Below are 26,843 nucleotides of genomic sequence, written 5' to 3' on the forward strand. Positions count from 1 at the left end.
ATATATATATATATATATATATATATATATATATATAGAAACCCAACTTGTTAAAACTTCTCATGGATAACCCCGATCGTCACTACCACCATCATCACCATCCGCAACCATATACATATATATTTACATATATGTCTGGGAGAGATTTTGACCAGGAAGGCTTGACAATTAACTTGTCTACACTCAGGGCTCATGCAGATCAGACCATCTGCAATGCATTTTGCCTCGGTATTAATGAAAATCATTACCTACTGAACGACGAAACGGAGTTGTCTTGTAAAATGCTATATTGGTTTGCTGGGAACAACAGTCATCTAAAATGTCTTTTATTTTAATGACATGACATGATTTTGAAAACTTGAAAACCAAATACGTGTACCTCGATTTATTTTACTGGCTATTGAATTTTGAAACATTGAAATTCAAGTATAATAACAGTATTAGTATTAGCAACAGTGAACATATTATATGTTCCAGTAACGTATTTCTCGGTATTCATACTTTGTTATCATACCACAAAGAATATCACAATATAACAATAAAGAATGTTAGATTCCTTATAAACAACATTTTAATTGATAATTTTGCTACCGTTATTTGACTTGCTGTATCTAAGAACTGCGAATGCCTCAGGTTTGGTAATGCATTTGTTTTTAAAATTCAAGATTGCTGATTGTCAGTATTTCGCAGTTTGTAAATATTTCAAAGTCAGATTCAAATTTATCTAAGATTGTGTTAATTCGGAAAATCGACCTCTAAAATGAGATAAAACTGAGTTGTAGACAACGGTGCAGAGAAAATGGGATGTAGGTGTAATCAGAAGACGTCGATATAATGTAAAACATATTAAGCAAGATCCAATCTTACCCCAACCACCACAATTTAGTTACATTATGCCACATATCTACCCAGTTAATATCCCAAATTCCCTTTTGCCAACACAACAATAACAGACTGTAGACTGAAAACACAAGGGTAAGGTGTAAGATGATGAATGAAGTTTCGCGGATCGGCTCAGCACCAATTAGTGGAGTCAGACAGGATTGGCACCACGGTGTCGGGTGTGAGAGCGAGTTGTGATATGGCTGTGAGTTTGAACTCGGTCTGCACACGCTGATGTAATAACAACCCCGATTTATTGAATAGACTACGATAGAACCACGTAGATAGCGCAGATCTAATTGATTCCCATATTAAAATAAGGCCCGATTCGTAATCGGTTGGTGGAGAGACAGCCCAGTAGTAAAGCGCTTTCTTGATGTGCAGTCTCTCTGTCCCAGAACAACCGCGCATCAAGCGAACACATTACCGCTGGGCTACGTCCCGTCCCTTGTGTGTGAGAGTCAGAACCGAATTTCACAAAACGTCGTACACAGATTTCATTTTACTTTGACCTTAAAATGCTCCATCTTCCTTAATGATGTAATTGTCTGCGTGAAGTAGATGCCAGACACATATAAACGTGTGACTGGTGTAACTGCTAATGTAACTGTAAACTTGCTATGCTTTTTCTGAACTTGGCTCCTACTTGTATCTGAGTGCGAAGTCAGTACTTACCAACTCTGATAGCGTAACTGTTGCACCATTGGTGTTTCCGCCGTCTGAGAAAGCAATAAAACAGATCATTTATGATTCGGTTTCCTCACCATCATGTCAAACGCATGGCGGAGTAAATAGTAAAACATTTCGGGCTGATTAAGTTGTCGCTTACTGTAGAATGATAACAAGATGATGACGATTATACAGTTTTATATGTTGGTATTCATCCAAGTTCCTGGGGCGGGAACCGGCCTCGGTGGCGTCGTGGTTAGGCCATCGGTCTACAGGCTGGTAGGTACTGGGTTCGGATCCCAGTCGAGGCATGGGATTTTTAATCCAGATACCGACTCCAAACCCTGAGTGAGTGCTCCGCGAGGCTCAATGGGTAGGTGTAAACCACTTGCACCGACCAGTGATCCATAACTGGTTCAACAAAGGCCATGGTGTGTGCTATCCTGCCTGTGGGAAGCGTAAATAAAAGATCCCTTGCTGCCAATCGGAAGAGTAGCCCATGTAGTGGCGACAGCGGGTTTCCTCTCAAAATCTGTGTGGTCCTTAACCATATGTCTGACGCCATATAACCGTAAATAAAATGTGTTGAGTGCGTCGTTAAATAAAACATTTCTTTCTTTCTTTCAATCTGAGTCAGCCCCCAATGTCTGCTTGTGTCCGCCGTGCCTGGAGTGTTTGTCATATCAAGACAGTTGGTCATACACCACAGAGAAACCACTGTACTGATGTGTAATCTAAAAAATCCAACTTTCACATAATGTGCTTGCTGTGATCCTATTTACTAGCTTTACTTGTGTTATCTGTGGCGGAAATAGAAAACAATCCTTTGTGCATTCAATTTAAACTGATTTAGCGCAATTCATTATTTAACGCTAGACAGCCACATATTTTTAGTTGTAGCAGTTATAACGATGCAAACAGAATATCACAAGAAAGGAAGTATTACATAATTAACACCACAGAAGAATGGAATAATAGGAATAGGTTATGCTTCTAAACCTGTTTTCTTTTTATCTTTCTTGTTCTGTTTTTCTGTGCTTAAAAAAAACCTCATTGATGTTCTGTTTCAAAGAGTAGCCTATGTGGCGACAGCGGATTTCCTCCAAAAAAAAACAGTGTCAGAATGACCATATGTTTGACGTCCAATAGCCGATGATAAGAAAAAATATCAATGTGCTCTAGTGGCGTCGTTAAACAAAACAAACTTTACCTGGGGCGGGATTTCGGTCAGTTGTTCGAGTGCTCGCCTGAGGTGCTTGCTTCGCAGGATCGAACTTCCTCGGTGGATCCATTCAACTGACTGAAGTTTGTTCTCGTTACAACCAGTGTCTCACAATTGGTCAGAGGCCGTGGTATGTGCCATCATTTCTGTAGGATAATGCATATAAGAGATCTGTTGCTACTAATGGAAAAACGTAGCGGGTTTCCTCTGATGACTACGAGTCAGAATTACCAAATGTTTGACATGCAATAGCCGATGATTAATTTTTCGGTTTTCTCTAGTGATGTCGTTAAACAAAACAAACCTTTATTTTACTTCAGCCAAGTTCAAGCAGGCTGTTCTCGAAACATTATTTTCAGTGTCTTCTGTCAGGAGCAGACATCAGTTGACTGAAGAGGAAAACCAGCAGCACGCACGTGCACGTAAGGCTTATATAGACTGGATGCGGCGCGTGCGTGCGGCCCGGATAAAAAAAAAAAAAAAGTCGAAATCCATTAGTTTCAATGAAAACGTCTAGACTGGATACGTGCGATGCGTGCGTCTGCAAAACGCAGGAGTCCAGCCGCAATGGAATAATCGTATATGGTTTATATGACTAAAATGCAAGCCGCACATTCCGCGGCTTTTAATATACCAGTCGTGGTTCTCTGTCTGGAACGAGAAATAGCCCAATGGGCAAACCCCCAGCGTACACGTAGAGAGATTTATAGCATGGGATATTTTATGCGCATGTACCCGCATACTAAACAATCGTATACCAGTTATAACTCAGAGTCGGTACGTAACCCAATGGTAAAGCGCTCACTATTTCTAGTTCTAGCCAGTGCACCGCGATTGGTATCAAAGGCCGTGGTATGTGCTGTTCGCTCTGTGGAATGGTGCATATAAAATTCCCATTGCAAATGAAAAACATCTTTATGTGCATTCACTTAGCCTCGGTAGGTTTACTGCCAACCAGGTTATAAATACCACGTAGGGTATAGGGGCAAATATCGTACCATGCAGAGGGGTATTAGGATAGTTCATGAGTAAACTTATACAATTATATAAATGAGTTCTGAAATTGTTTTCGTTCTAATCAGTGCACCTCAACTTGAAAAAGGCCGTGGTATGTGTTTTCATGTCTGTGGGAAAGTGCATATAAAAGATCCCTTGCTGCATTAGGAAAAATGTAGCGGGTTTCCTCTGATGACTACGTGTCTGAATTACCAAATGTTTGACACCCGATAGCCGATGATTACTTAATCAATGTGCTCTAGTGGTGTCGTTGAACAACACAAACGTTTCTCGATGATTGCTGCAAATGGACCAGTATAAAAGTAATGTTAGAAGACGTTTCATACAGACACTAACATTAGTCATAGCATCCTCTTTTCTACGAGCTTGGTGGGAAGATATTGCTAAAAAGACATTAAATCTTTTCTAGAAAAATGTCCAAGTGGTCAGGCTTTGAGAGTCGTTATTGATGGGTACGAAACAAAATGGAACTTTCCACACTGTGCAGGAGCAATTGATGCCAACCATCTGCCTAAAATTACTCGAAGTGATTGCCCTGCAGATTTCGTGAACAGACAAAGATGGTACTCCATCATCACGCAGGCTGTCTGTGATAACAAGTATGCACATTGGCTGGCCTGGTCGAGTTCGTGATGCCCGGGGGTGTGCAAACTCGCCTCTAAAGATACGGGATGATGCTGACAACCTCATCCCATCCACACCTGAGTGGGGAAAAGCATGTCTGAGTTTGCCAATTCACTTGTGCACATGCGAGTAGTTTTGATTGGTGACCCTGTATATCTCATGTGCACCTTGCTTCTGAAACCTTACAGCGACAGAGGGAATCATACAGCAGAACAATCATACTTTAACTATCGTCTCAGCAATGCACGCAAGAACATTGAAAATACATTGGGCTGCTTCAAAGGAAGGTGGATCCGTTTTCTCAAGAGGATTGATATTGACGTCCACTTCGTATCCACCATCGCTGCTGCAGCAGTTACACTGCATAATATGTGTGAAGATATGGATCAGCCATACTCACCAGACTGGCTACCAGAAGTCCAAACAGCAGACTGTGGCCAATGAGGAACCACAGACAATCCTGGCTATCAAAATGGAAGCGGCTCAGAGATCCGTCATGCGTTGACACTTTAGATGTTCCAGGATAACAGACAAGGGGGACTGTGACGGTACATGCTCTTAATTTCTTTTCGCCTGTGGCGATATTAATTGTTTTAGAGGGCCGTGTGCAGTTTCAATATGCACTTAAGCCCAGGTGGCCAGTAGTTACGTAATACCTCCGCTAGTTCGGTACGTTCGGGGTATTGCTGGCGGACTACGCGTCAGTAAGTCTAGGCTTCAAAGAAAAATATGCCTACTTGGTCGCTGTGGAAAATCCACATGATACGTGAGGTGCCGCGATGTACCCCCAGGCGATATTCGGATTTTTTTTGATAAATAGCTAGGGTTTTAGAGATATCAGGGAGAAACATAGGAAGGCTGCAGGGGAAACGGACGTCGTCCACTGGACGAAATATATGAGTTCAGCCCGGACGTGGTAATTATATATTATTTCTGCTCAGTTGTATAACCTTGATGTGTTTGATGTGACTTTAAATACTTTAATACTGTATTATACCAATATTATTTAGACGGTGCTGCCGGTCATCTGACGCAGTAATCTGTAGGCTCACTGTCCTAAATAATTATTAAGGCTTAGCCAGTCATCCTAGAGGACCTAGGTAAACTGTAGGTTATTGTCTTTATTGTGATAGGTACCCGTATTAATTCTGTGTTACAAGGTTACTGAATGAGTAGTTAAAGGTTAATTAAAAATTATCCAGTTAGAAATAGAGTTGTAATTCCTTTCTTTATTAAGTTCCCCTGGCAGCGTTTCTCAATTATCACACGTTACTGAATGAGTGGTAAGGGTTAATTAAAAATTAACCAGTTAGGAATAGAGTTGTAATTCATTTATTAATTAAGTTCTCCTGGAAGCGTTTCTCAATTATCACACGTTACTGAACGAGTAGTAAGGGTTAATTAAAAATTAACCAGTTAGGAATAGAGTTGTAATTCCTTTATTAATTATGTTCTCCTGGAAGCGTTTCTCAATTATCACACGTGTGGGTGTTGTGTCACGGTGAAGTGATTAGCATATTGTGTAAACTAGATACCTAGAGATTAACTAATTAAGTGATCAGTTCTGGGTTGTTATTATTTGTTGTTGTTAATTAACTACTGCGGCAGTACATTTGTCATCGTAGGTTAATACAGATTCCAAAGTGTATTCTGTTTTTGTTGTGTTTTCTAGTGAACTAAACGTGCTATATTATATATACTTTATATAAGATCTTATCTCTGATCATACCTAGAGGAGCCAGCGGGTATAACTGCCTGTCACAGGGAGATCTAATAGATATACAGTTAGGAGAGATATTTGGAACAATCGTGTTTCATTCAGTTACCGGTATTATAGGATCCCCGTGACAGGAGTGAAAATTGGGGGCGCTCGTCCCGGGATCTGAAACGGGACATGCATATTTAAAAAAAAGTATTGTTTGTAAATGGGGGCTTTATAAATTATTTTTACAAATAACTAGAAGTAGCAACGTTGTTCACTAGAAAATTAATTAATAATAAGTGCGTCATATCTAAACATGGATAAGAATTTGCTGGATAGGCCTAAGCTCAGTGTAGTGGAGATTAAGCGAGCACGTAAGGCCGAATTAGTTGAAATCGCGGGTGAGCGAGAAATTGATTTAACATCAGCTAAAACCTTAGGAGATATAAGGACAATTATTATCCAGGAAGTTTTTGGTGATAGTCCTGTTATGGAAGACAGTGAGATTGTTCCAGAGATAGAGATAAATGAGTTAAGTGTGGAACAACAGTTAGCTTTTAAAAAGCTTGAGTACGAAAGAGAAGAACGTGCATTAGATAGAGAGAGAGATAGAGAAGATAGAGAGAGAGAGAGAGAGAGAGAGAGAGAGAGAGAGAGAGAGAGAGAGAGAGAGAGAGAGAGAAGAGAGGAATAGAGAGAAAGACGATAGAGATAGAGAGAAAGAAGATAGGGATAGAGAAGAGAGAGAGAGACAGAGAGAGAGAGAGAGAGAGAGAGAGAGAGAGAGAGAGAGAGAGAGAGAGAGACAAGATAGACATAGAGATAGAGAAAGAGAAGAGAGGGATAGAGAGAGAGAAAGAGAAGAGAGGGATAGAGAATTTCAGTTAGAACAATTAAAAGTGGAACATGAGTTAAAGTTGTATACTGAAGAAGTTAGACGAGAGGCAGGAAATGGTTTTTAATATGTCGGAGGCTTATAGATCAGTGCCTGTATTTGACGATCAGGAGGTAGATATGTTCTTCCAACTTTTTGAACGGGCCGCTAAGCAGCTAAGTTTGTGGCTAAGAAGGCAGGGATGTTTGATAAATGGGTGGTGTCTCATCAGGTAGAGTCATATACCGAGTTACGGGAGTTGTTGATCTTACAGGACATTAAAAATGGATTACCAGTTAGCTTACATATTCATTTAGAGGATCGTGATCTCAAAAAGATAGAGGAGGCAGGCATAGTGGCAGATGACTATGTGTTAATACACAAGGCTCAGGCAGTACAAGGTAGCTCTATACAACAGGGTGATAAGAAGAAATTTCAGCCAGGTTTTTCCAGGGAAAGTAACTATCGGGGAGAGTCATCTAGTTGGTCAGCTAGTCAGGCAAGGAATGCACCTGGTGGGCAAAGTAAGGATAAGCCTGCATTATCAGCCAATGCACGAACTTTTCGTCCACATTGCAGTTACTGTAAAAAGGATAACCATCTTGTCGGGGACTGTTTTAAAAGGAAACGCGATAATGCGCAAGTGGTCGGTTTAGTGAGGTCAGCTCCGTTAGCGAGAGAGTTAATGGTTAGCCATATGGCAGAGAAAGTAAACCCGTATGTGTCCACTGGTATGGTTTGTGATGTGAAACAAGAATTGAGTCCTAAGGCAATATCAATCTATCGAGATACCGGGTGTAATCAGTCGCTTATAACGTCAAAGTGTTTAGCCGGTATAGAGAATTCAGATACAGGACGTAGTTTTTGCGTTAACCTCAGTTACTGGAGAAAAAATGGTTGTTCGGTTATATAACGTTTTCTTGTGTTCGAAGTTTGTGACAGGACCAGTCATTATGGGTGTTGTGAAGGACTTGCCTGTTGAAAACAGGAGTTTTGTTGGGTAACGATTTGACTAGTCAGTGTTGTCAGCCGAAATGTGACCAATTGTTAATAAAAGACAGCCCTTTACCAATAGAAGAGTGTGAGGTTGATGAGATTAGATATTCTGCGTGTATAAAGAATGGTAGCACGAGACCCAGAGGAAAATTGTGATTTGTCTGATACGTGTGTGAGCCATGAAATTGGAGTGGATGAGGTTATGAGTAAAATGGTAGATAAGTCAACTGAGGAATTAAATGTGGTGGAATCTGTTGATCTCCCGCAGAGGGGAATTGGACCAGTTGTGTTTGATAGAGGGGATTTACCTTGTAATAGACAAGAGTTAATTCTAGAGCAGGGAGCTGATCCAAAATTGTTGGCAGCTCGCACTACATTGTTAACAGAGGGTGATATGGAGGATCAGATGTCAGGTTATGATATGGACAAGGGAGTATTAATGAATAAGAGAATTAGAGATAGGAAGGCTAGGAAGCAATTGAGCCATGCTCAGAGCAAAATAAAATCAGTGTTTGATAGGAAGGCTAGGAAGCAACTGAGCCATGCTCAGAGCAAAATAAAATCAGTGTTTGATAGGAAGACTAGGAGTCGGGAATTTAAACCAGGGGATAAGGTGCTGCTGTACCTTCCCATTAAACGGGGTTCATTGCAGAACAGGTATTTCGGGCCCTATGTTGTGCACAAACGGGTTAATGAGACAGGGTATGTGATAAACACTCCTGATAGGGTTAGGAAAAGTAGGTATTGTCACATCAATTTGCTAAAAGGTTATTTTGACAGACTGCCGATAGTACCAGTGTTGCCTGTCCAAATTGAGAGTCACTCAATTTTCTGTGATGACGTCAAGACTGCAGAGAGAAAATTAACCAACAGCCAGATTCTAGCAGACTTGAACCCCCAGCGAGAAAAGTTGACTACGCTGATACAAGACAATGTTTCCATTTGTCAGGACCTTCCAACGGTTACCAATACCTTAAGCCAGGATGTGCGCTTGGAACCCAACGCTACACCGATTCGACAGCATGCCTATCGGAGAAAACCTGGAAAACGTGCGACACTGAAAAAGAAAGAAACGAAGTTCCAGTGGTCAGGTGAATGCGAGAAGTCATTCAACCGTCTCAAGCAGATGCGCTGCTCGTCTCCCGTGATGGCAGCACCAGACTACCGAATGCAATTCAAGCTAGCTGTGGATGCCAGTGACGTGGGAGCTGGAGCTGTGCTGTTCCAGGAAGACGAAAATGGACTGGACCATCCTGTAAGTTTCTTCTCCAACAAGTTTGACAAACACCAGGTGAACTATTCCACTATAGAGAAGGAAGCTTTGGCCATGGTACAAGCTCTGAAGCATTTTCAGATCTACGTGAAATCGGCAGTGCATCAAGTGGTGGTCTTTACTGATCATAATCCGCTTACTTTCATTCACAGAATGAAAGCCACCAACCAGAGAGTTTTGAGATAGAGTTTTCTTCTGCAAGAATTCCCAATTACCATTGAACATATCAAGGGCACATCCAATGTAATCGCTGATGCTCTGTCCCGAAGTTGAACGTTATGATAATGTGTTGACATTCTTGATTTCTGTTTTGTTTTTATATATTTTATTTGTATACCAGGGACTCAGAGACTCAGTGTGATTACTGGTAGTCACCTTATTACATGTGTTATAAATGCCCGGATGCGTCGGTTAACGCACCTTTTTGTTTTAATGTAGTATATTTCCCTATTCCTAGAGTAGAGGAAATATCCTTTCTGAGGGTGGGGGTGTTTGACGGTACATGGTCTTAATTTCTTTTCGCCTGTGGCGATATTAATTGTTTTAGAGGGTCGTGTGCAGTTTCAATATGCACTTAAGCCCAAGTGTCCAGTAGTTACGTAATACCTCCGCTAGTTCGGTACGTTCGGGGTATTGCTGGCGGACTAGGCGTCAGTAAGTCTAGGTTTTAAAGAAAGATATGCCGTCTTGGTCGCTGTGGAAAATCCACATGATACGTGAGGTGCCGCGATGTACCCCCAGGCGATATTCGGTTTTATGATAAATAGCTAGGGTTTTAGAGATATCAGGGAGAAACATAGGAAGGCTGCAGGGGAAACGGGCGTCGTCCACTGAACGAAATATATGAGTTCAGCCCGAACGTGGTAATTATATATTATTTCTGCTCTGTTGTATAACCTTGATGTGATTGATGTGACTTTAAATATTTTAATACTGTATTATACCAATATTATTTAGACGGTGCTGCCGGTCATCTGACGCAGTAATCTGTAGGCTCACTGTCCTAAATAATTATTAAGGCTTAGCCAGTCATCCTAGAGGACCTAGGTAAACTGTAGGTTATTGTCTTTTTTTGTGATAGGTACCAGTATTAATTCTGTGTTACAAGGTTACTGAATGAGTAGTTAAGGGTTAATTAAAAATTAACCAGTTAGGAATAGAGTTGTAATTCCTTTCTTTATTAAGTTCCCCTGGCAGCGTTTCTCAATTATAACACGTTACTGAATGAGTAGTTAAGGGTTAATTAAAAATTAACCAGTTAGGAATAGAGTTGTAATTCCTTTCTTTATTAAGTTCCCCTGGCAGCGTTTCTCAATTATCACACGTTACTGAACGAGTAGTAAGGGTTAATTAAAAATTAACCAGTTAGGAATAGAGTTGTAATTCCTTTATTAATTAAGTTCTCCTGGAAGCGTTTCTCAATTATCACACGTGTGGGTGTTGTGTCACGGTGAAGTGATTAGCATATTGTGTAAACTAGACACCTAGAGATTAACTAATTAAGTGATCAGTTCTGGGTTGTTATTATTTGTTGTTGTTAATTAACTACTGCGGCAGTACATTTGTCAGCGTAGGTTAATACAGATTCCAAAGTGTATTGTGTTTTTGTTGTGTTGCTATATTATATATACTTTATATAAGATCTTATCTCTGATCATACCTAGACGAGCCAGCGGGTATAACTGCCTGTTACAGAGAGATCTAATAGATATACAGTTAGGAGAGATATTTGGGACAATCGTGTTTCATTCAGTTACGGGTATTATAGGATCCCCGTGACAGGAGTGAAAATTGGGGGCGCTCGTCCCGGGATCTGACACGGGACATGCATATTTAAAAAAAGTATTGTTTGTAAATGGGGGCTTTATAAATTATTTTTACAAATAACTAGAAGTAGGAACGTTGTTCACTAGAAAATTAATTAATAATAAGTGCGTCATATCTAAACATGGACCTAGGTAAACTGTAGGTTATTGTCTTTATTGTGATAGGTACCAGTATTAATTCTGTGTTACAAAGTTACTGAATGAGTAGTTAAGGGTTAATTAAAAATTATCCAGTTAGGAATAGAGTTGTAATTCCTTTCTTTATTAAGTTTCCCTGGCAGCGTTTCTCAATTATCACACATTACTGAACGAGTAGTAAGGGTTAATTAAAAATTAACCAGTTAGGAATAGAGTTGTAATTCCTATATTAATTAAGTTCTCCTGGAAGCGTTTCTCAATTATCACACGTGTGGGTGTTGTGTCACGGTGAAGTGATTAGCATATTGTGTAAACTAGACACCAAGAGATTAACTAATTAAGTGATCAGTTCTGGGTTGTTATTATTTGTTGTTGTTAATTAACTACTGCGGCAGTACATTTGTCAGCGTAGGTTAATACAGATTCCAAAGTGTATTGTGTTTTTGTTGTGTTTTCTAGTGAACTAAACGTGCTATATTATATATACTTTATATAAGATCTTATCTCTGATCATACCTAGACGAGCCAAAGCGGGTATAACTGCCTGTCACAGAGAGATCTAATAGATATACAGTTAGGAGAAATATTTGGGACAATCGTGTTTCATTCAGTTACAGGTATTATAGGATCCCCGTGACAGGGACTATAGATGTGTGTTGCATAAGTTCATTAACTAAGCACAGGGGTAAATACTTGCAAAGACGTTTATATGGCTGTTTTGCACACTGGGGCAGCTTTGTCCTAAGGGCTTTTCATATTTGCTTTACCTCCTGACTTGGTGCAAATTTTACCCTGGTGGCAGCAATAACCTGGTGAGTAAGAGTGTTTACATGACAAACTTTACCACCAGTGACAAGTATGCTCACCAGGGTAAAAATACCCCATGGGTAAAACGTTGCGTATAAACATGGCTTTAAGACTAAACGTGAAAAAGATACTAAATGTTTGACATCCAATAGCCGATGATTAATACAGCAATGTGCTTTAGTGGTATCGTTAAAGAAAACTCAGTTGTGGTGAGAATCCATTTACAAACAACAAAGTCATAAAAAAAAATATGTTAATAAATTACGATGTTCAGCAAATCGAAATTATGTTGTATACGGAAACTTAAATCATCGGTTAGCAGGAAAGACGCGTTTTGTTGAGATGTTATTGTTTTTGACTAGACGTTTTGTTGAGATGTTATTGTTTTTGACTAGACGTTTTTTTGAGATGTCATTTTTTTTGACTAGACGTTTTGTTGAGATGTTATTGTTTTTGACTAGACGTTTTGTTGAGATGTTATTGTTTTTGACTAGACGTTTCGGGGTCAGTGGTGTGGAACTTAACGAGACTATTACACAGACTCATAATACAATCAATACGAGTGACAGACCTTGGCCTCGTTCACCCAGACACATCTTTTATTTGCTAACTTCACTTCAATCTTTAAGGCTATTCGCTTTTCACCTGGCAGCGTTCAGAAAAGCGATGCGCCGAAGACATCGCGAGATTAAGCGAGCGAGGGTCATTATTGCAGTCTAAGCTGCGAAGTCGCACATATATTTGATATTAACTCTTATCCATCTTTCCTTACTACATCGCTGACGTCACAGAAACGACTGTATTTGATTGTAAATAACTCCAGTTTCAATACCGCCAGGTTATTACGCCTTCTGCAACAGCCCAAGCGGGGACCGAATTGACAGACCGGATATATGAATGTTTGATTTGGAAGGATGGGGCTAATGGGTCGAGGGATTTTGATGATAGAAGACCTTCTTAAATGAAAGGTGCACGGTTCCAACCCCCCAAAGAGGATATAAATCAAACGCTATATTGTGCTCCGTTTCTAACGTCATTTCACCTTGGAGAGTTGCAAGATGTAACTTTTAACATTGATTTTAGTGCAATTGGCCCGCGCTGATCCGAGTGGTGAACAAACTAATGAAAAAAAGGAAAATTAGAAAAAAATAGTAACAAGAAAGGAAAGAGGAAAAGTGACAAACAGGAATTAGGCGGAGAGAAGGAAGAATGGGGTGTAGCAGTACTAAAGTAAAGTTTGTTTTATTTAGCGACGCCACTAAAGCACATTGATTTTTTATCTTATCGTCGGCTATTGGACGTCAAACATATGGTCATTCTGACACTGTTTATTTTTTTTAGAGGAAACCCGCTATCGCCACATAGGCTACTCTTTTACGACAGACAGGCATCTTTTATATGCGCTTCCTACAGGAAAAACCATGGTCTTTGTTGAACCAGTTATGGATCACTGGTCGGTGCAAACGGTTTACAGCTACCCATTGAGCCTTGCTGAACACTCACTCAGGGTTTGGAGTCGGTATCTGGATTACAAATCCTATGCCTCGACTGGGATCCGAACCCATTACCTACCAGCCTGTAGACCGATGGCCTAACCACGACACCACAGAGGCCGGTGTGTAGCAGTACTAGTAGAACAAAAACAAAGCACTTCGTGTGTTATGTTAGTTTTCATTTATTGTTTTGTTAGGTTTCCCCTCTGAGACTGATAGTGCCATTTATACCTATGAGTATTCTCGGATATTCGCATACTCAGTTATTTGAAAACTTAATTCGATTTTAAAAGAAAGAAAACAAAGTAAAAGTGAGCTTTGTTTAATGGATCTCTTTAACTGTTTTCTAGCTAATACAAGAAATAGGTATACGAAAAAAATGTATCATCAATTATCATTATCATTATATCAAATCATCAGCACCACCACCATCATATCATTATATTCATCATCATCATCACAACCGCCATTGCCACCACCACCATCATCATCATTATCAAATCATAACCATCACCACCACCATCATATCATTATATTCATCATCATCATTATCATCATTATCACAACCGCCATTACCACCATCATCATCATCATCATCATCAAGTCATTATTCACCACACTAGGATTATTATTACCACATGACAAGCATCATATCGTGTCACGTATCATTCAACATCACACCGCCATCACCGTCATCATCATCATCATCGTCGTCGTCATCGTCATCATCATCGTCGTCATCACCATCATCATCAGTACCACTATCATCATCATTGGGCGGGATATAGCTCAGTCGGTTGAGGTGCTTGCGTCGCAGGATCGAACCACCTCAGTGAATCTGTTCGACTGATTGGGTTTTTTTCTTTTTCCAACTAGTACACCACAATTGGTCAAAGGCCGTGGTATGTGCTTTCCTGTCTGTAAGAAAGTGCATATAAAAGATCCCTTGTAGCGGGTTTCCTTTATTGACTGCGTTTCAGAATTATCAAATGTTTGACATCCATTAGTTGATGATTAATATATCAATGTGCTCAAGTGAAGTCGTTAAACAAAAACAAACAAAATAATCATCATCATAATCATCGTCATCATCACCATCATCATCATCAGCATATCATTATATTCACCACACCATCGTCATCATAATAATCATCATCATTATCACCAGTAGTATATCTGAAAGTCTACCGATCTATCTACATACAAAGTTTAGTTTGTTTAACGACACTACTAGAGCACATTGATTTATTAATCATCGGCTATTGGATGTCAAACATTTGGTAGTTTTGACATATTGTCTAAGAGAGGAAACCTGCTACAATTTTCCATTAGTAGCAAGGGATCTTTTATATGCACCATCCCAAAGACAGGATAGCACATACCACGGCCTTTGATATACCAGTCGTGGTGCACTGGCTGGAACTAGAAACAGCCCAATGGGTCCATTAGCGGGGATTGATCCCAGACCAACCGCACATCAAGCGAGCGCTTTACCACTGGGCTACGTCCCACCGCCTATCTACATACCTACCTACCTTTAAACATACTGGGTTTTTTAGTTTTTGTAATTGATTGATATTGTATTGCTGCAGGTTGGTTGGCGACGGGCGGCGGATACGAACCCTCTGACGGTCGGAACGATGACGTTTGTCGATGATACCCGAATCATGATCGAGCGGCCCCCGATGACGAACGAATGGAACCTGCTGATTAAAAACGTGCAGCTCGAGGACTCGGGTGTTTACGAGTGTCAGATCTCGTCCAAGGTGCGGCACCTCAGGTACCACATGCTGCTCACAGTCAAAGGTAAGAGAGGGTGACTCGTGTCAGATAGTGTCATAACTAGGGGGGGGGGGGGGGAGCGCGTTCCAGATAGTGTCATAACTAGGGGTGGGGGGTGAGCGCGTTCCAGTCATAACTAGGGGTGGGGGAGGTAGGGGATGGGAGCGTGTGTCAGTTAGTTTCATAATGACACAGGCGGGAGGTGCGTAGAGTTTCTCGTGGCCTCCTTTCAATCGTGACTGGTTGCCATAAAACGTGTTGTAAGTTGTCGCAAATCTTCGCGGATCAAAACTCCTTTTTAATAGGAATGTCAGTAAAGTTGAAATGTATGAACATAATATTGTATCGACGTCTAGCACTGTCGATCTGAGACATATCTGCTGATTTTTGTGGCGTATTGAAGCCTTTTCTGTGTGGTATTGAAGCGTTTTTCTGTGACGTATACCAGACTTTGTGTGACGTACTGCCGATTTTATGGGAATCAAGAGTTCATGTTTTCGACATAATGTTTCAGATATTATACATGCCTGTCTTACTGTGTTTGCTGTTAATTAATGTCGTACCAACATACACTCAAAAGATGCACGCACGCACGCTCGCAAGGAAGCACGCATGAGCCACAAAACACAAGCCTCACCACGACTTAACGCTAGGAAATGAATATTTGTTTAATGAGACGTCAGCACGTTATCCTACAGCTATTTGGTGTATAACATTTAGGTATTTGATATTTGGTCGAGAGAAAAGGGAAAGTAAAGAGATGTTTGTTTGACGATACCTCGACACATTTTAAACTGAGGCTACATGTCTTAGTATTTCTAACATGATCCCCATGCTTACATCCAATCCTGTTTCAAGAAGATAGGCCAAAAATTGTTTAGGTATCGGACGAAGGAGCTGGCAGTTGTGAGATCCTGCTCCCAAGACATGCGTGCACGTACAACCACTTGACCTCGACACTAACGCTGTTCTGGGCTCTCACACCAGCTATCTAGGCTAACTATCCAGGACAGCGATCAGTGGTTTGTTGTTAGCGGTCAGTGATTATTAAGACGAAGAAAAGAGAAGAAAGTTGTTAGTTGCCTTGCACAACTAGAGAAGAAAGTTGTTAGTGGCCTTGTACCCCTAGAGACGAAGTTATTTAGTGGCTTTGCATCCCTAGAGAAGAAAGTCGTTTACTGGCCCTGCATCCCTCACTTAAAGCTAAATTCGTACTCTTGGTGGGAACTGGGACCGGGACACGAACCCAATACCTACGAACCTTGAGGCCACGGACACCATCGAGTCCAGTTCACTCCTATCGGTAGTTGACGAAACACGTTCAAGAAGGCGAGCGCTCGCTATCTCTCGCTAGACTGGGTTTTTTTCTGCGTCTAACGTTAATCGAATTTGCTATGAAAGAAGACAATGCTACCAGTGAAATTGTTGGCGAACGTCCGCCCTCACGAACACTCCAATGTTCAGATCTGTGTCGACATTGCTCCAGTTTCGTGGAGTACATTTCAGGCAAAACTGCCACGTTACTTAGCGCCTCTGATTGTAGTAATGGCCAACAGATTACAGTGCTCGGAAGTATGTTATAGGTCTTCAGTGGCGTGCTGAAACCCGGTATTTGATGAGATAATGCCATATAAAATAACATCTACACACCTATGACGTCATAGCTTAAAGTTGCAATCTCGCCTCACTATAATGTAACATCTTTTAATAGTACCAAATACAAACACAGCTAAATTTTTAATTAAGTCATCATCTCGCCTAATCATATTATAGCACAACTTTTTAATACAAAATACAAACACAACTCGTTTAAATAAATTCATTCTCGCCTTATTATGTAAAACACAGTTTAAAATACAAACACAATACAGTTTTAATAAACTCACAACCTCGTCTCACCATATTATAGCATCATTTACTAATACAAAATACAAACACAATACAGTTTTAATAAATTCACAACCTCGTCTCACAATATTATAACACCATTTACTAATACAAAATACAAACACAACTACAGTTTTAATAAATTCACAACCTCGTCTCACAATATTATAACACCATTTACTAATACAAAATACAAACACAACTACAGTTTTAATAAACTCACAATCTCATCTCACCATATCATAACATCATGTGCTAATGCATCGTTCTTAGGAACTACATGTAGTTTTATAGTAACACGATTGCTTTAATATAATATAACAGGATTTACTAATGCAACATACAAACATAATCACAATTTTGAAATAACAACCTCGCTTTATCATATTATAAAAGTATGATTTACTATAAAAAAAAGTCCGTTTAGTTTGTTTAACGACACCACTAGAACACATTGATTTATTAATCATCGACTATTTGATGTCAAACATATGGTAATTTAACATATAGTGTAAGAGAGGAAACCCGCTACATTTTTCCATTAGCAACAAGGGATCTTTTATACCATCCCACAGACAGGATAGCACATACCACGGCCTTTGATATACCAGTCGTGGTGCACTGGCAGGAACGAGAAATAACCCAGTGGGCCCACTGACGGGGATCGATCCTAGACCGACCGCGCATCAAACGAGCGTTTTACCAGTGGGCCCACGGTTTATTAATGCAACATACAAGTAATTATTGAAGCCGTTATTAGTCTACTCTTATCTCACACCCACCCATCAGTTTAATCCAGTACCGGCAACGGCAAAACTGAAAGCTTGCACAACTGTCCATGTAGTATAATAATAACATCGGCTTTTCCTCTTCTCTTGTTAGTAAATGTATTCATACGCCTAGACCGGCCGCCGTCATTGTGTTGCAAATAAGGACAAAACCGTTTACGGAGATAATCCGCGGTGATCGATCACGTTATCTTGTGTAACTGGGGGATTTCAGAATTGATTGCTCATAGGACGTTTAATGAATTTACGCCACTTCCTTTTTAGCGCGCCGTCTTCGGGCGTTGCTCCACACAAAATGATGGCAGTTCAGGACCTGGTCGCATGACAAGGGAAGAGAAAGCGATGTACTTTTAACCGCATCTCAGAAAATTGTAAACTACGGCTATTTGAGTATCTCGACATTTAGTCGACAGCGAAAACAAAGGGATACATGCTGCCGGACAATATGCCGGACAATATGCCGGACAATATGCTATAACTAGCGATAAAGCAATAACATTTATTTTATAGGGACTTGACTTTACATGTTGATTTCAATGATTCACGCCAAATATGTTGAATCACTGAATCGTATGGTTAAAGTTAAAATTTGTTGTGTTTACCGACACCACTAGAACACATTGATTTATTAATCATCGGCTATTGGATGTCAAACATTTGGTAAATGTGATATGTAGTCTTAGAGAAGAAACCCTGCTACAAGAATCTTTTATATACACCATCCGACAGACATGATAACACATACTACGACGTTTGATATACCAGTCGTGGTGCACTGGTTGGGGTGGAGAAAGCAATCAGATAATGTGTCCACTGAGGAGATTCGATCCCACAACGCAAGCTCCTCAGGCGAGCGCTTTACGTCGTTCGCTAGATCCCGCCCCGTTTTCAATATTTTCTTAACGCGTCAAATTTCGATTTAATACACTGCGAAATTTAAAACAACCTTCGACAACATGGTAGCTACATATAGCTAATAATTTGCATATTTGAGGGAAACATGGTTCGTTGTCCTACTGATAGTTGAAGTGTGTTCCCAGGACCGCGTGCTTGAACCTTAATTGGATATAAGCATGACAATCAAATGAAAATGAAATATCAGATGTATTCAGCGTTGGCTGAAAATAATTAGGCGTTATTAGATCACACATAGACGTTAACTGGCAGCGATGTAATTCATTTTCCCGACAATTCTGACATTTTCTACAGGTTTCCACCTAATTAAGAAAACATGTTGAAAAGTGCATGTTGTCGGGTTCGAATCAACATCACTCGTATCGCCGAACCTGTCATCGGTAATTAGATTAGCCACTTCAAATTCGAGAGGGGTCGGGGAGTCGAGCACGAAGCACGCCGAAGATATACGTAGTTCCTCGCCGCCCGCACCCGCCTATTGTAACGGTGGAGAACTCCAAAATCCGACAATCGATTCTCTCTTGAAGAGGTATCAGACATCGAGCTTTCTATTACGCCGGTTCGTGCTGCGTGTATCGACGTCTATAGTGTGGCTGCTCCCAAAAGGATTCGATGGATTGGCATGTAACTGAAAAATATTAAAATGCATATAAAAGGATACGTGCGTGTGTTTGTGTGCGCGTATGTGCATGCGTGCGTGTGTGTAGGTGTATGTGTGTGTGTATAAATATGTGTAAATATGTGTTTGTGTCTGTATGTGTATATCTGTGTGTGTGTGTGTGTGTGTGCGCGCGTGTGTATATGTGTCCCTGTGTGTGTGTGTGTGTGCGTGCGTGCGTGTGTATATGTGTACCTGTGTGTACGTGTGCTTGTATGTGTATGTATGTATGTGTGTGTGTATGTGTGTGTGTGTGTATATATGTGTGTGTGTGTATGTGTGGGTGTGTGTGTGTGTGTGTGTGTGTGCGCGCGTGCGCGTGTGTGTGTGCGTGTATCTGTATGTATGTGTGTGTGGGTGGGTGTGTTTGTGAATGCGCGTGTGTTCTGTTTTTCTTTCTATTTCCACATGTAAAACTGGGCCAATAAAGTGTTTGTTAACGTATCTACCGATATTATATAATACTATGTGTTCGAGCCATAAATTCAGCTACGACTGGCCTGTATGCACTGTCACCGTATCTATTGAAGACGTTTAATCCAAGTAAGTGAAACTGAGAATAAATTCGCAAATTCTATACATCGGCTAATTTATGTTTTACCCATAAATTCTTACACGTTTAAGGGGTTCTATTCAAATGTCGCAGGCACAGAAAACAGGTCACTCTAACAGATTAACGGATTTGTTCTTTAACACTAAACAAACGCAATTTTGACAGAATTTAAAAATCTAAACTACAGTACTTGAAACACTTCACTGCTAATGAAATATCCCGCGGGCAAACAAATCAGAAAAAAAGAGTTATAGCCACGTGCGTGCGTGCGCATACATACATAGTCTGGCAGTGGCGGATCCAGCATGAAAGCGACCAGGGGTCACAAGGAGGCCGTGAAGCTGGCTGTAGGGCAGCGGGCTGGGGTGTGGTGTGGGTGGGATAATATTTTTAAAATAAAAATAGTGTCATAACTGGCAGTAGCGGATGTATGGTTTCTCCAGGGAAGGGGTGCAACACTTGAAAATGGAACCTACTGTAGTATTCAAAATGTCACTAACGTTTATTACCTATGTGGTTGAAACGTCCACAGAAATAGCCATTTTATATAGCGTATTATTATGTCAATGATTCGTATTGTAGGGTAAAGTTTGTTTTATTTAACGACGCCACTAGAGCACATTGATGTTTTATCTTATCATCGGCTATGGGACGTCAAACATATGGCCATTCTGACACTATTTTTTAGGAAACCCGCTGTCGCCACATAGGCTTATCTTTTACGACAGGCAGCAAGGGATTTTTTATTTGCGCTTCCCACAGGCAGGATAGCACAAACCATGGTCTTTGTTGAACCACTTATGGATCACTGGTCGGTGCACGTGGTTTATACCTACCCACTGAGCCTTGCGGATCACTCACTAAGGGTTTGGAGTTGGTATCTGGATTAAAAATCCCATGCCTCGACTGGGATCCGAACCCAGTACCTACCAGCCTATGGCCTAACCACGACGCCACCGAGGCCGGTCGTATTGTAGGGCGACTGGCACATATTGAAGACTGCGGGGGAATGGAGGCGTTCATTTAGTGTAATACGCTAATGCATTTCAAGGAAGTTCACAAAAAATGTTCGCGAGTTTAATTCAGTTAAGTTCAAGTCAGTTTAGTGTATCAAGTTAACCATAATGACTGCTGTTCTCGAGGGGACAGTTTAGTGTATCAAGTTAACCATAATAACTGCTGTTCTCGAGGGGACAGTTTAGTGTATCAAGTTAACCATAATGACTGCTGTTCTCGAGGGGACAGTTTAGTGTATCAAGTTAACCATAATAACTGCTGTTCTCGATCGAGGGGACGGCAAGCGTGGATGATCCGATAGGATGTTTGTGGACGTGTACCCCCCCCCCCCCCCACACACACACACACACTCATAAATTCGAAGTGTCCCGAAATATCCAGCGATTAGTCGATGACTACAATGCATGTTTTATTGTTTATAATGTTCTTTATAAAATCCTGGCTGCGCAAATGCCTAAAATCGTCATCAGTGGTATAGTGGTTAAGCCGGTCACCGGACTTAAGACTCATAAGTACTGGGTTCGAATCCTGGTACCAACTCCCACAGTCGGCAGTTCAAAGCGAGGCTCGAAATTGTTTAGAGTTGAGCAGTCACAATGCTAGATTTTCGAGAAAAAAACTAGAAAACAATAACAACCCCCCCCCCAAAAAAAAAAAACAACAAAAAAACAACAACAACAACAACACAACAACAACAAAACAACAACAACAACAACACAACAACAACAAACAAACAACCCGACAACAAACAAACAAGAAAATAACCAAACAATAACAACAAACGAACAACAACAATCAAACGCGAACTGTTCTCATGGATTTTTCTGTGAGTTCCCAGCGTCTACCTGTTTTGTCATACTGTTTTAGTATTTTTCTATGAGTTCCCAGCGTCTACCTGTTTTGTCATACTGTTTTAGTATATTTCTGTGAGTTCCCAGCGTCTACCTGTGAGTTCCCAGCGTCTACCTGTTTTGTCATACTGTTTTAGTATTTTTCTGTGAGTTCCCAGCGTCTACCTGTTTTGTCATACTGTTTTAGTATTTTTCTATGAGTTCCCAGCGTCTACCTGTTTTGTCATACTGTTTTAGTATTTTTCTATGAGTTCCCAGCGTCTACCTGTTTTGTCATACTGTTTTAGTATTTTTCTACGAGTTCCCAGCGTATAGCTGTTTTGTCATACTGTTTTAGTATTTTTAGTATTTTAATATTTATAATTCAGTATTTATAATTTTGAGACGTTAAAATATATAGCTAGGTTCGCGACCTGTCATTACTGCACGTTGTCGTTCCAGTCAGTGCTCCACGACTGGTATATCAAAGGCTGTGGGATGGTGCACATAAAATAGTCCGATACCCTTTATTATTTGTCAGTCGGTCAAAATTGCTCAAATCACCTTCAAACTTTGGATGAAGACTCGAATGTTTTGTTTGACCCTTAATTTTGACAAGACATGTTATTCTCAACCTGGACTAATGTTTTCCAAATTCCGCCCACGTGAAACTCACCATCCTCTCCTGGCCCGGATATAGTCACTGGCGATATCAGAGGTTAAGTCTGAAACGGGCGTGCGTGAACATTCATTGGATATGGGCATGTTAATACAGTTCCCATCCGATCCATGTAGCGGGTTTCCTCTCTAATAGTAGTAGTAGTAGTAGTAGTAGTAGTAGTAGTGGTAGTAGTGGTAGTAGTAGTAGTAGTAGTGGTAGTGGTGGTAGTAGTGGTAGTGGTAGTAGTGGTAGTAGTGGTGGTAGTGGTAGTGGTGGTAGTAGTGGTAGTGGTAGTAGTGGTAGTGGTGGTGGTAGTAGTAGTGGTAGTAGTGGTAGTAGTGGTGGTAGTGGTAGTAGTAGTAGTGGTAGTAGTAGTGGTAGTAGTAGTAGTGGTAGTAGTGGTAGTGGTGGTAGTGGTGGTAGTGGTAGTAGTGGTAGTGGTGGTGGTAGTGGTGGTGGTAGTAGTAGTGGTAGTAGTGGTAGTGGTAGTAGTAGTAGTGGTAGTAGTAGTAGTAGTAGTAGTAGTAGTGGTAGTAGTAGTAGTGGTAGTAGTGGTAGTGGTGGTAGTGGTGGTAGTGGTAGTAGTGGTAGTAGTGGTAGTAGTGGTAGTGGTAGTAGTAGTAGTGGTAGTAGTAGTAGTAGTAGTGGTAGTAGTAGTAGTGGTAGTAGTGGTAGTGGTGGTAGTGGTGGTAGTGGTAGTAGTGGTAGTGGTGGTGGTAGTGGTAGTGGTGGTAGTGGTGGTGGTAGTGGTAGTGGTGGTAGTAGTGGTAGTAGTGGTAGTAGTAGTAGTACACATTTAAAATAAATATGCTTATAAATGTCAAAAAACTATATTTTAGCATATCAAGTTAAACTATATTCAGAGGAATGTACGTAGTATCGCTTTGGCATCAATACTCATACTAAAATGTCAAAGCATTGTTGACGCAACGTCAAAAGAATGTTGGCGTTTTTATGGTAACGTTTTCGTAACTTAACAGAAAGTGTCGAATAAAACTAATGTCTTGACATGTGGTCCGGTAAAATATATATTAGACATATTGTTAAACTGAGGGTAATTTTTAATTTCATTTTCAACAAAGGGCACCCACAGTATTCTAAGTACACTAACATGCATTATAATTATTACATAGGCGGGCGTTCCAAAAAACATCTAGCTGACACAATTATTACCCACCCCTCCCACGTCAAATAGAAATAAGAAATTTACTGGGCATTTCGATACACGTGGCTAGGGGTGTGGGGAGTATACGCGACTAAATGGAGTGTACGGCATTCGACTTTCATTGGCGGATCTAGAGTGGTGTCACGCCCGCCCCCTCCCCCTTCCAATATACCCTTTTTAATTACTTTTCTTTTAGAATTCAACATTCACAATATACAACACTAAATTGTCCTGGAAACGCGTCTCTAAGCATTTCATTTCACATTCTGCCGGGAAGCACGCCCCCTTCTCCCCCTACAAATCATTTAGGAGCCCTGGTCATTTACCTTCGACAAACACAAATTACACTGTTTAGAAAAAGTGTCCGCCCTTTACAAAATTCTGGATCCGCTCCAAACTTTTTGCTCCCAATGATATGAATGTACCTGTAATGGGACGTCCATATTATCATCTTTCCACCTTGACTTTGTGTATGTACGCCTGTCATGAGCTACTCGGTAATCAGAATAATTTGATGATTCAAAACTCTTGTACGAATCACGAGCACAAACATTTATTCATTTTCAAACAATGTTTAAAAGGTCTGGCGAATTCCTGACAAATTTGTTGGTTCATATATACACTTACGAAATTAATATTTGAGGCAAAAAAGCTGGGTTTTATCCAGAAATACGCTGCAGTGCTGTAAGAAGGCTATGGATGATTCTTTACAAGACTTGCCTGGAAGCCCGTAATTTATTCCACATAGTTTTGTCTGGTAATGCACTGATGAGTTTTGGCACGGTGTTGCAATTGATGATATATTTTGTTTGTTTGTTTGTTTGCTTCCCCTTCAGTTCGCACTTTTAATTAGTTTTAATAGCTGCACAGATATTTTCTTTTCTTTTTACGTCGCCTGAGCGGTAAGTTCATGTGACCTATTCTGACCCTTTTTTCATATTTTCGATTTCTTCTCCATACCTACTTAAGCAATTCCAACCAAATTATTATTATTATACATGGCACATGAAAAAACTAATTTGTGAAGTTTGGTTATTATGACCCCCCCCCCCCCCCCCCACGCACACACACACACACCCCGGTGGGCAAAAGGGGTGTGGTCCAAAAGGAAATAAAACCAATTAAGACACAGATATCCTCTACTTCTATAAATTCTATAACCGAATAACCTTCGTCAATAGATGGTTTATCACATTTGTGATTGTCATTCATGGTGGGTTCAACGTTAGCTTGATGCGCACTGCGGTCAGTCTAGGATCGATCCCCGTCGGTGGCACATTGTGCTATTTCTCGTTCGGTGCACCGCGACTGGTATATCAAAGACTGTGATATGTGATGTCCTGTCTGTGGAATGGTTCATTTAAAAGATTGATTGCTACTAATGGAAACAATGTAACGGATTACCAAATTGATGACATCCAATAGCTGATGATTAATCAATTAATGTGCTCTATTGGTATCGTTAAACAATTTTAAAAAATAAAAAATAAATAATTAGGAAAATGGGCGTCATGCACTTTGAGTCTGGTGTCCGTTTAGTACCAGCACCACGACTGGTGTATCAAAGGCCGTGGTATGTGCTATCCTGTCTATGGGATGGCGCATATAAAAGATCCCTTGCTACTAATGGAAAACATTTAGCGGGATTCCTCTCTTTGACTGTGTCAAAATGACCCTATGTTTGACATCCAATAGCCGATTATTATTCAATCAATGTGCTCTAGTGTGGTGTCGTTAAACAATTGAAAACAATAAAATAAACCTATTTGGAAAGCGGGCGTCGTGCACTTTAAGTCTGGTGGGTTGGATAAACAATGTTCTCAGGTGTCCGTTCAGTCCCATGGGTCTCTTCTTGTTGTTGTAGTCAATCTAATCAGCATCGCCGTCATCATCTTCGTCATCACTGGTAGTCATGTTGTTCCTTTATTCTTATCAATATTTTACATTATCACCCTTAATATGATTATTGATTGTCGTATTATTCCTATATTTATATACTAGTATGTTTGTTTTTATGCATGCATATTGGCTTTCGAAATGTTCTATTTGCGAGTTTCGGCAGAAGTCGTAAGATGAGGTTGTACGCTGATGAGTTATGTTACGTGTCTCTCATCATGTTCTAGTAATTATTTTGGGTACCCTCAATGTTTAATGATATCAACACCACATATTAGAATGCATGAGGAACAACATCGTGCAGATCAATTTAGACTTGGCTAGTGAGAAACAATCCAATTCAATGCTTTATTGATTTTTAGCCAAACAGCTCATCACAAATAGGGGCAGGAGGTAGCTCAGAGGTAAAGCGTTCGCTTGATGCACGGTCGATCTACGATCGATCCCCGTTAGTGGGCCCGTTGGGCTATTTCTCGCTCCAGCCAGTGCATCACGACTGGTACATCAAAGGCCGTGGTATGTGCTATCCTGTCTATGGAATGGTGCATATAAAAGATCCCTTGCTGCTAATCGAAAATAGTAGCCCATGAAGTAGCGACAGCGGATTTCCTCCCTCAATATCTGTGTGGTCCTTAACCATATGTCCGACGTCAGATAACCGTAAATAAAATGTGATGAGTGCGTCGTTAAATAAACTATTTCCTTCCACATCGTTTCGGTCAAAACTTGCTGAATGTTTTTGGAGAGTATATGTCTCGATGCCGTTTTAGCTTCATTTATCACGGGTTATATAGAGAAAGGAAAGTTTAACAACTCATTAAACCGACACAAAACGTAATTGAAACATTTTCTTAAAAAGGAAAAGTATAAAACACAAAAAACACAAAAAAACAACAACAACCACCAAAACAAATAAAACAAAGAAAGAAAGAAACACACATGGCCAATCCAAGCCTGATTACTGGTCCGTATACCTCGATTTATGCTTTAAAGATCGTAGTATGTCGTGTCCTGTCTGGAAAAAAAAAATGTACATACAAGAATTATTTACGCAAAAACGTGAGAGTAGCCGGTATATCAGCACAACGCAAAACGAACACGATGTTTCATTGCTTTATCCAATGTGTGTGTGTGTCACATAATGTAACAGTTTGGCTTCTTATTTTTA

General features: G+C 40.4%; 1 protein-coding gene across 1 annotated transcript in view; it reads left to right on the plus strand.

Moving 5' to 3' along the window:
• LOC121379693 (zwei Ig domain protein zig-8-like) overlaps window positions 1-26,843 on the plus strand; it is a 148,423-nt gene that overhangs the window by 94,743 nt on the left and 26,837 nt on the right. Inside the window, exon 3 of the mRNA XM_041508345.1 lies at window positions 15,116-15,329. Coding sequence (XP_041364279.1) covers window positions 15,116-15,329 — 214 coding nt within the window. The remainder of the gene's footprint in view (window positions 1-15,115; window positions 15,330-26,843) is intronic.

Source organism: Gigantopelta aegis, chromosome 2, assembly GCF_016097555.1.
Source record: "Gigantopelta aegis isolate Gae_Host chromosome 2, Gae_host_genome, whole genome shotgun sequence".
Lineage (NCBI taxonomy): Eukaryota > Metazoa > Mollusca > Gastropoda > Neomphalida > Peltospiridae > Gigantopelta > Gigantopelta aegis.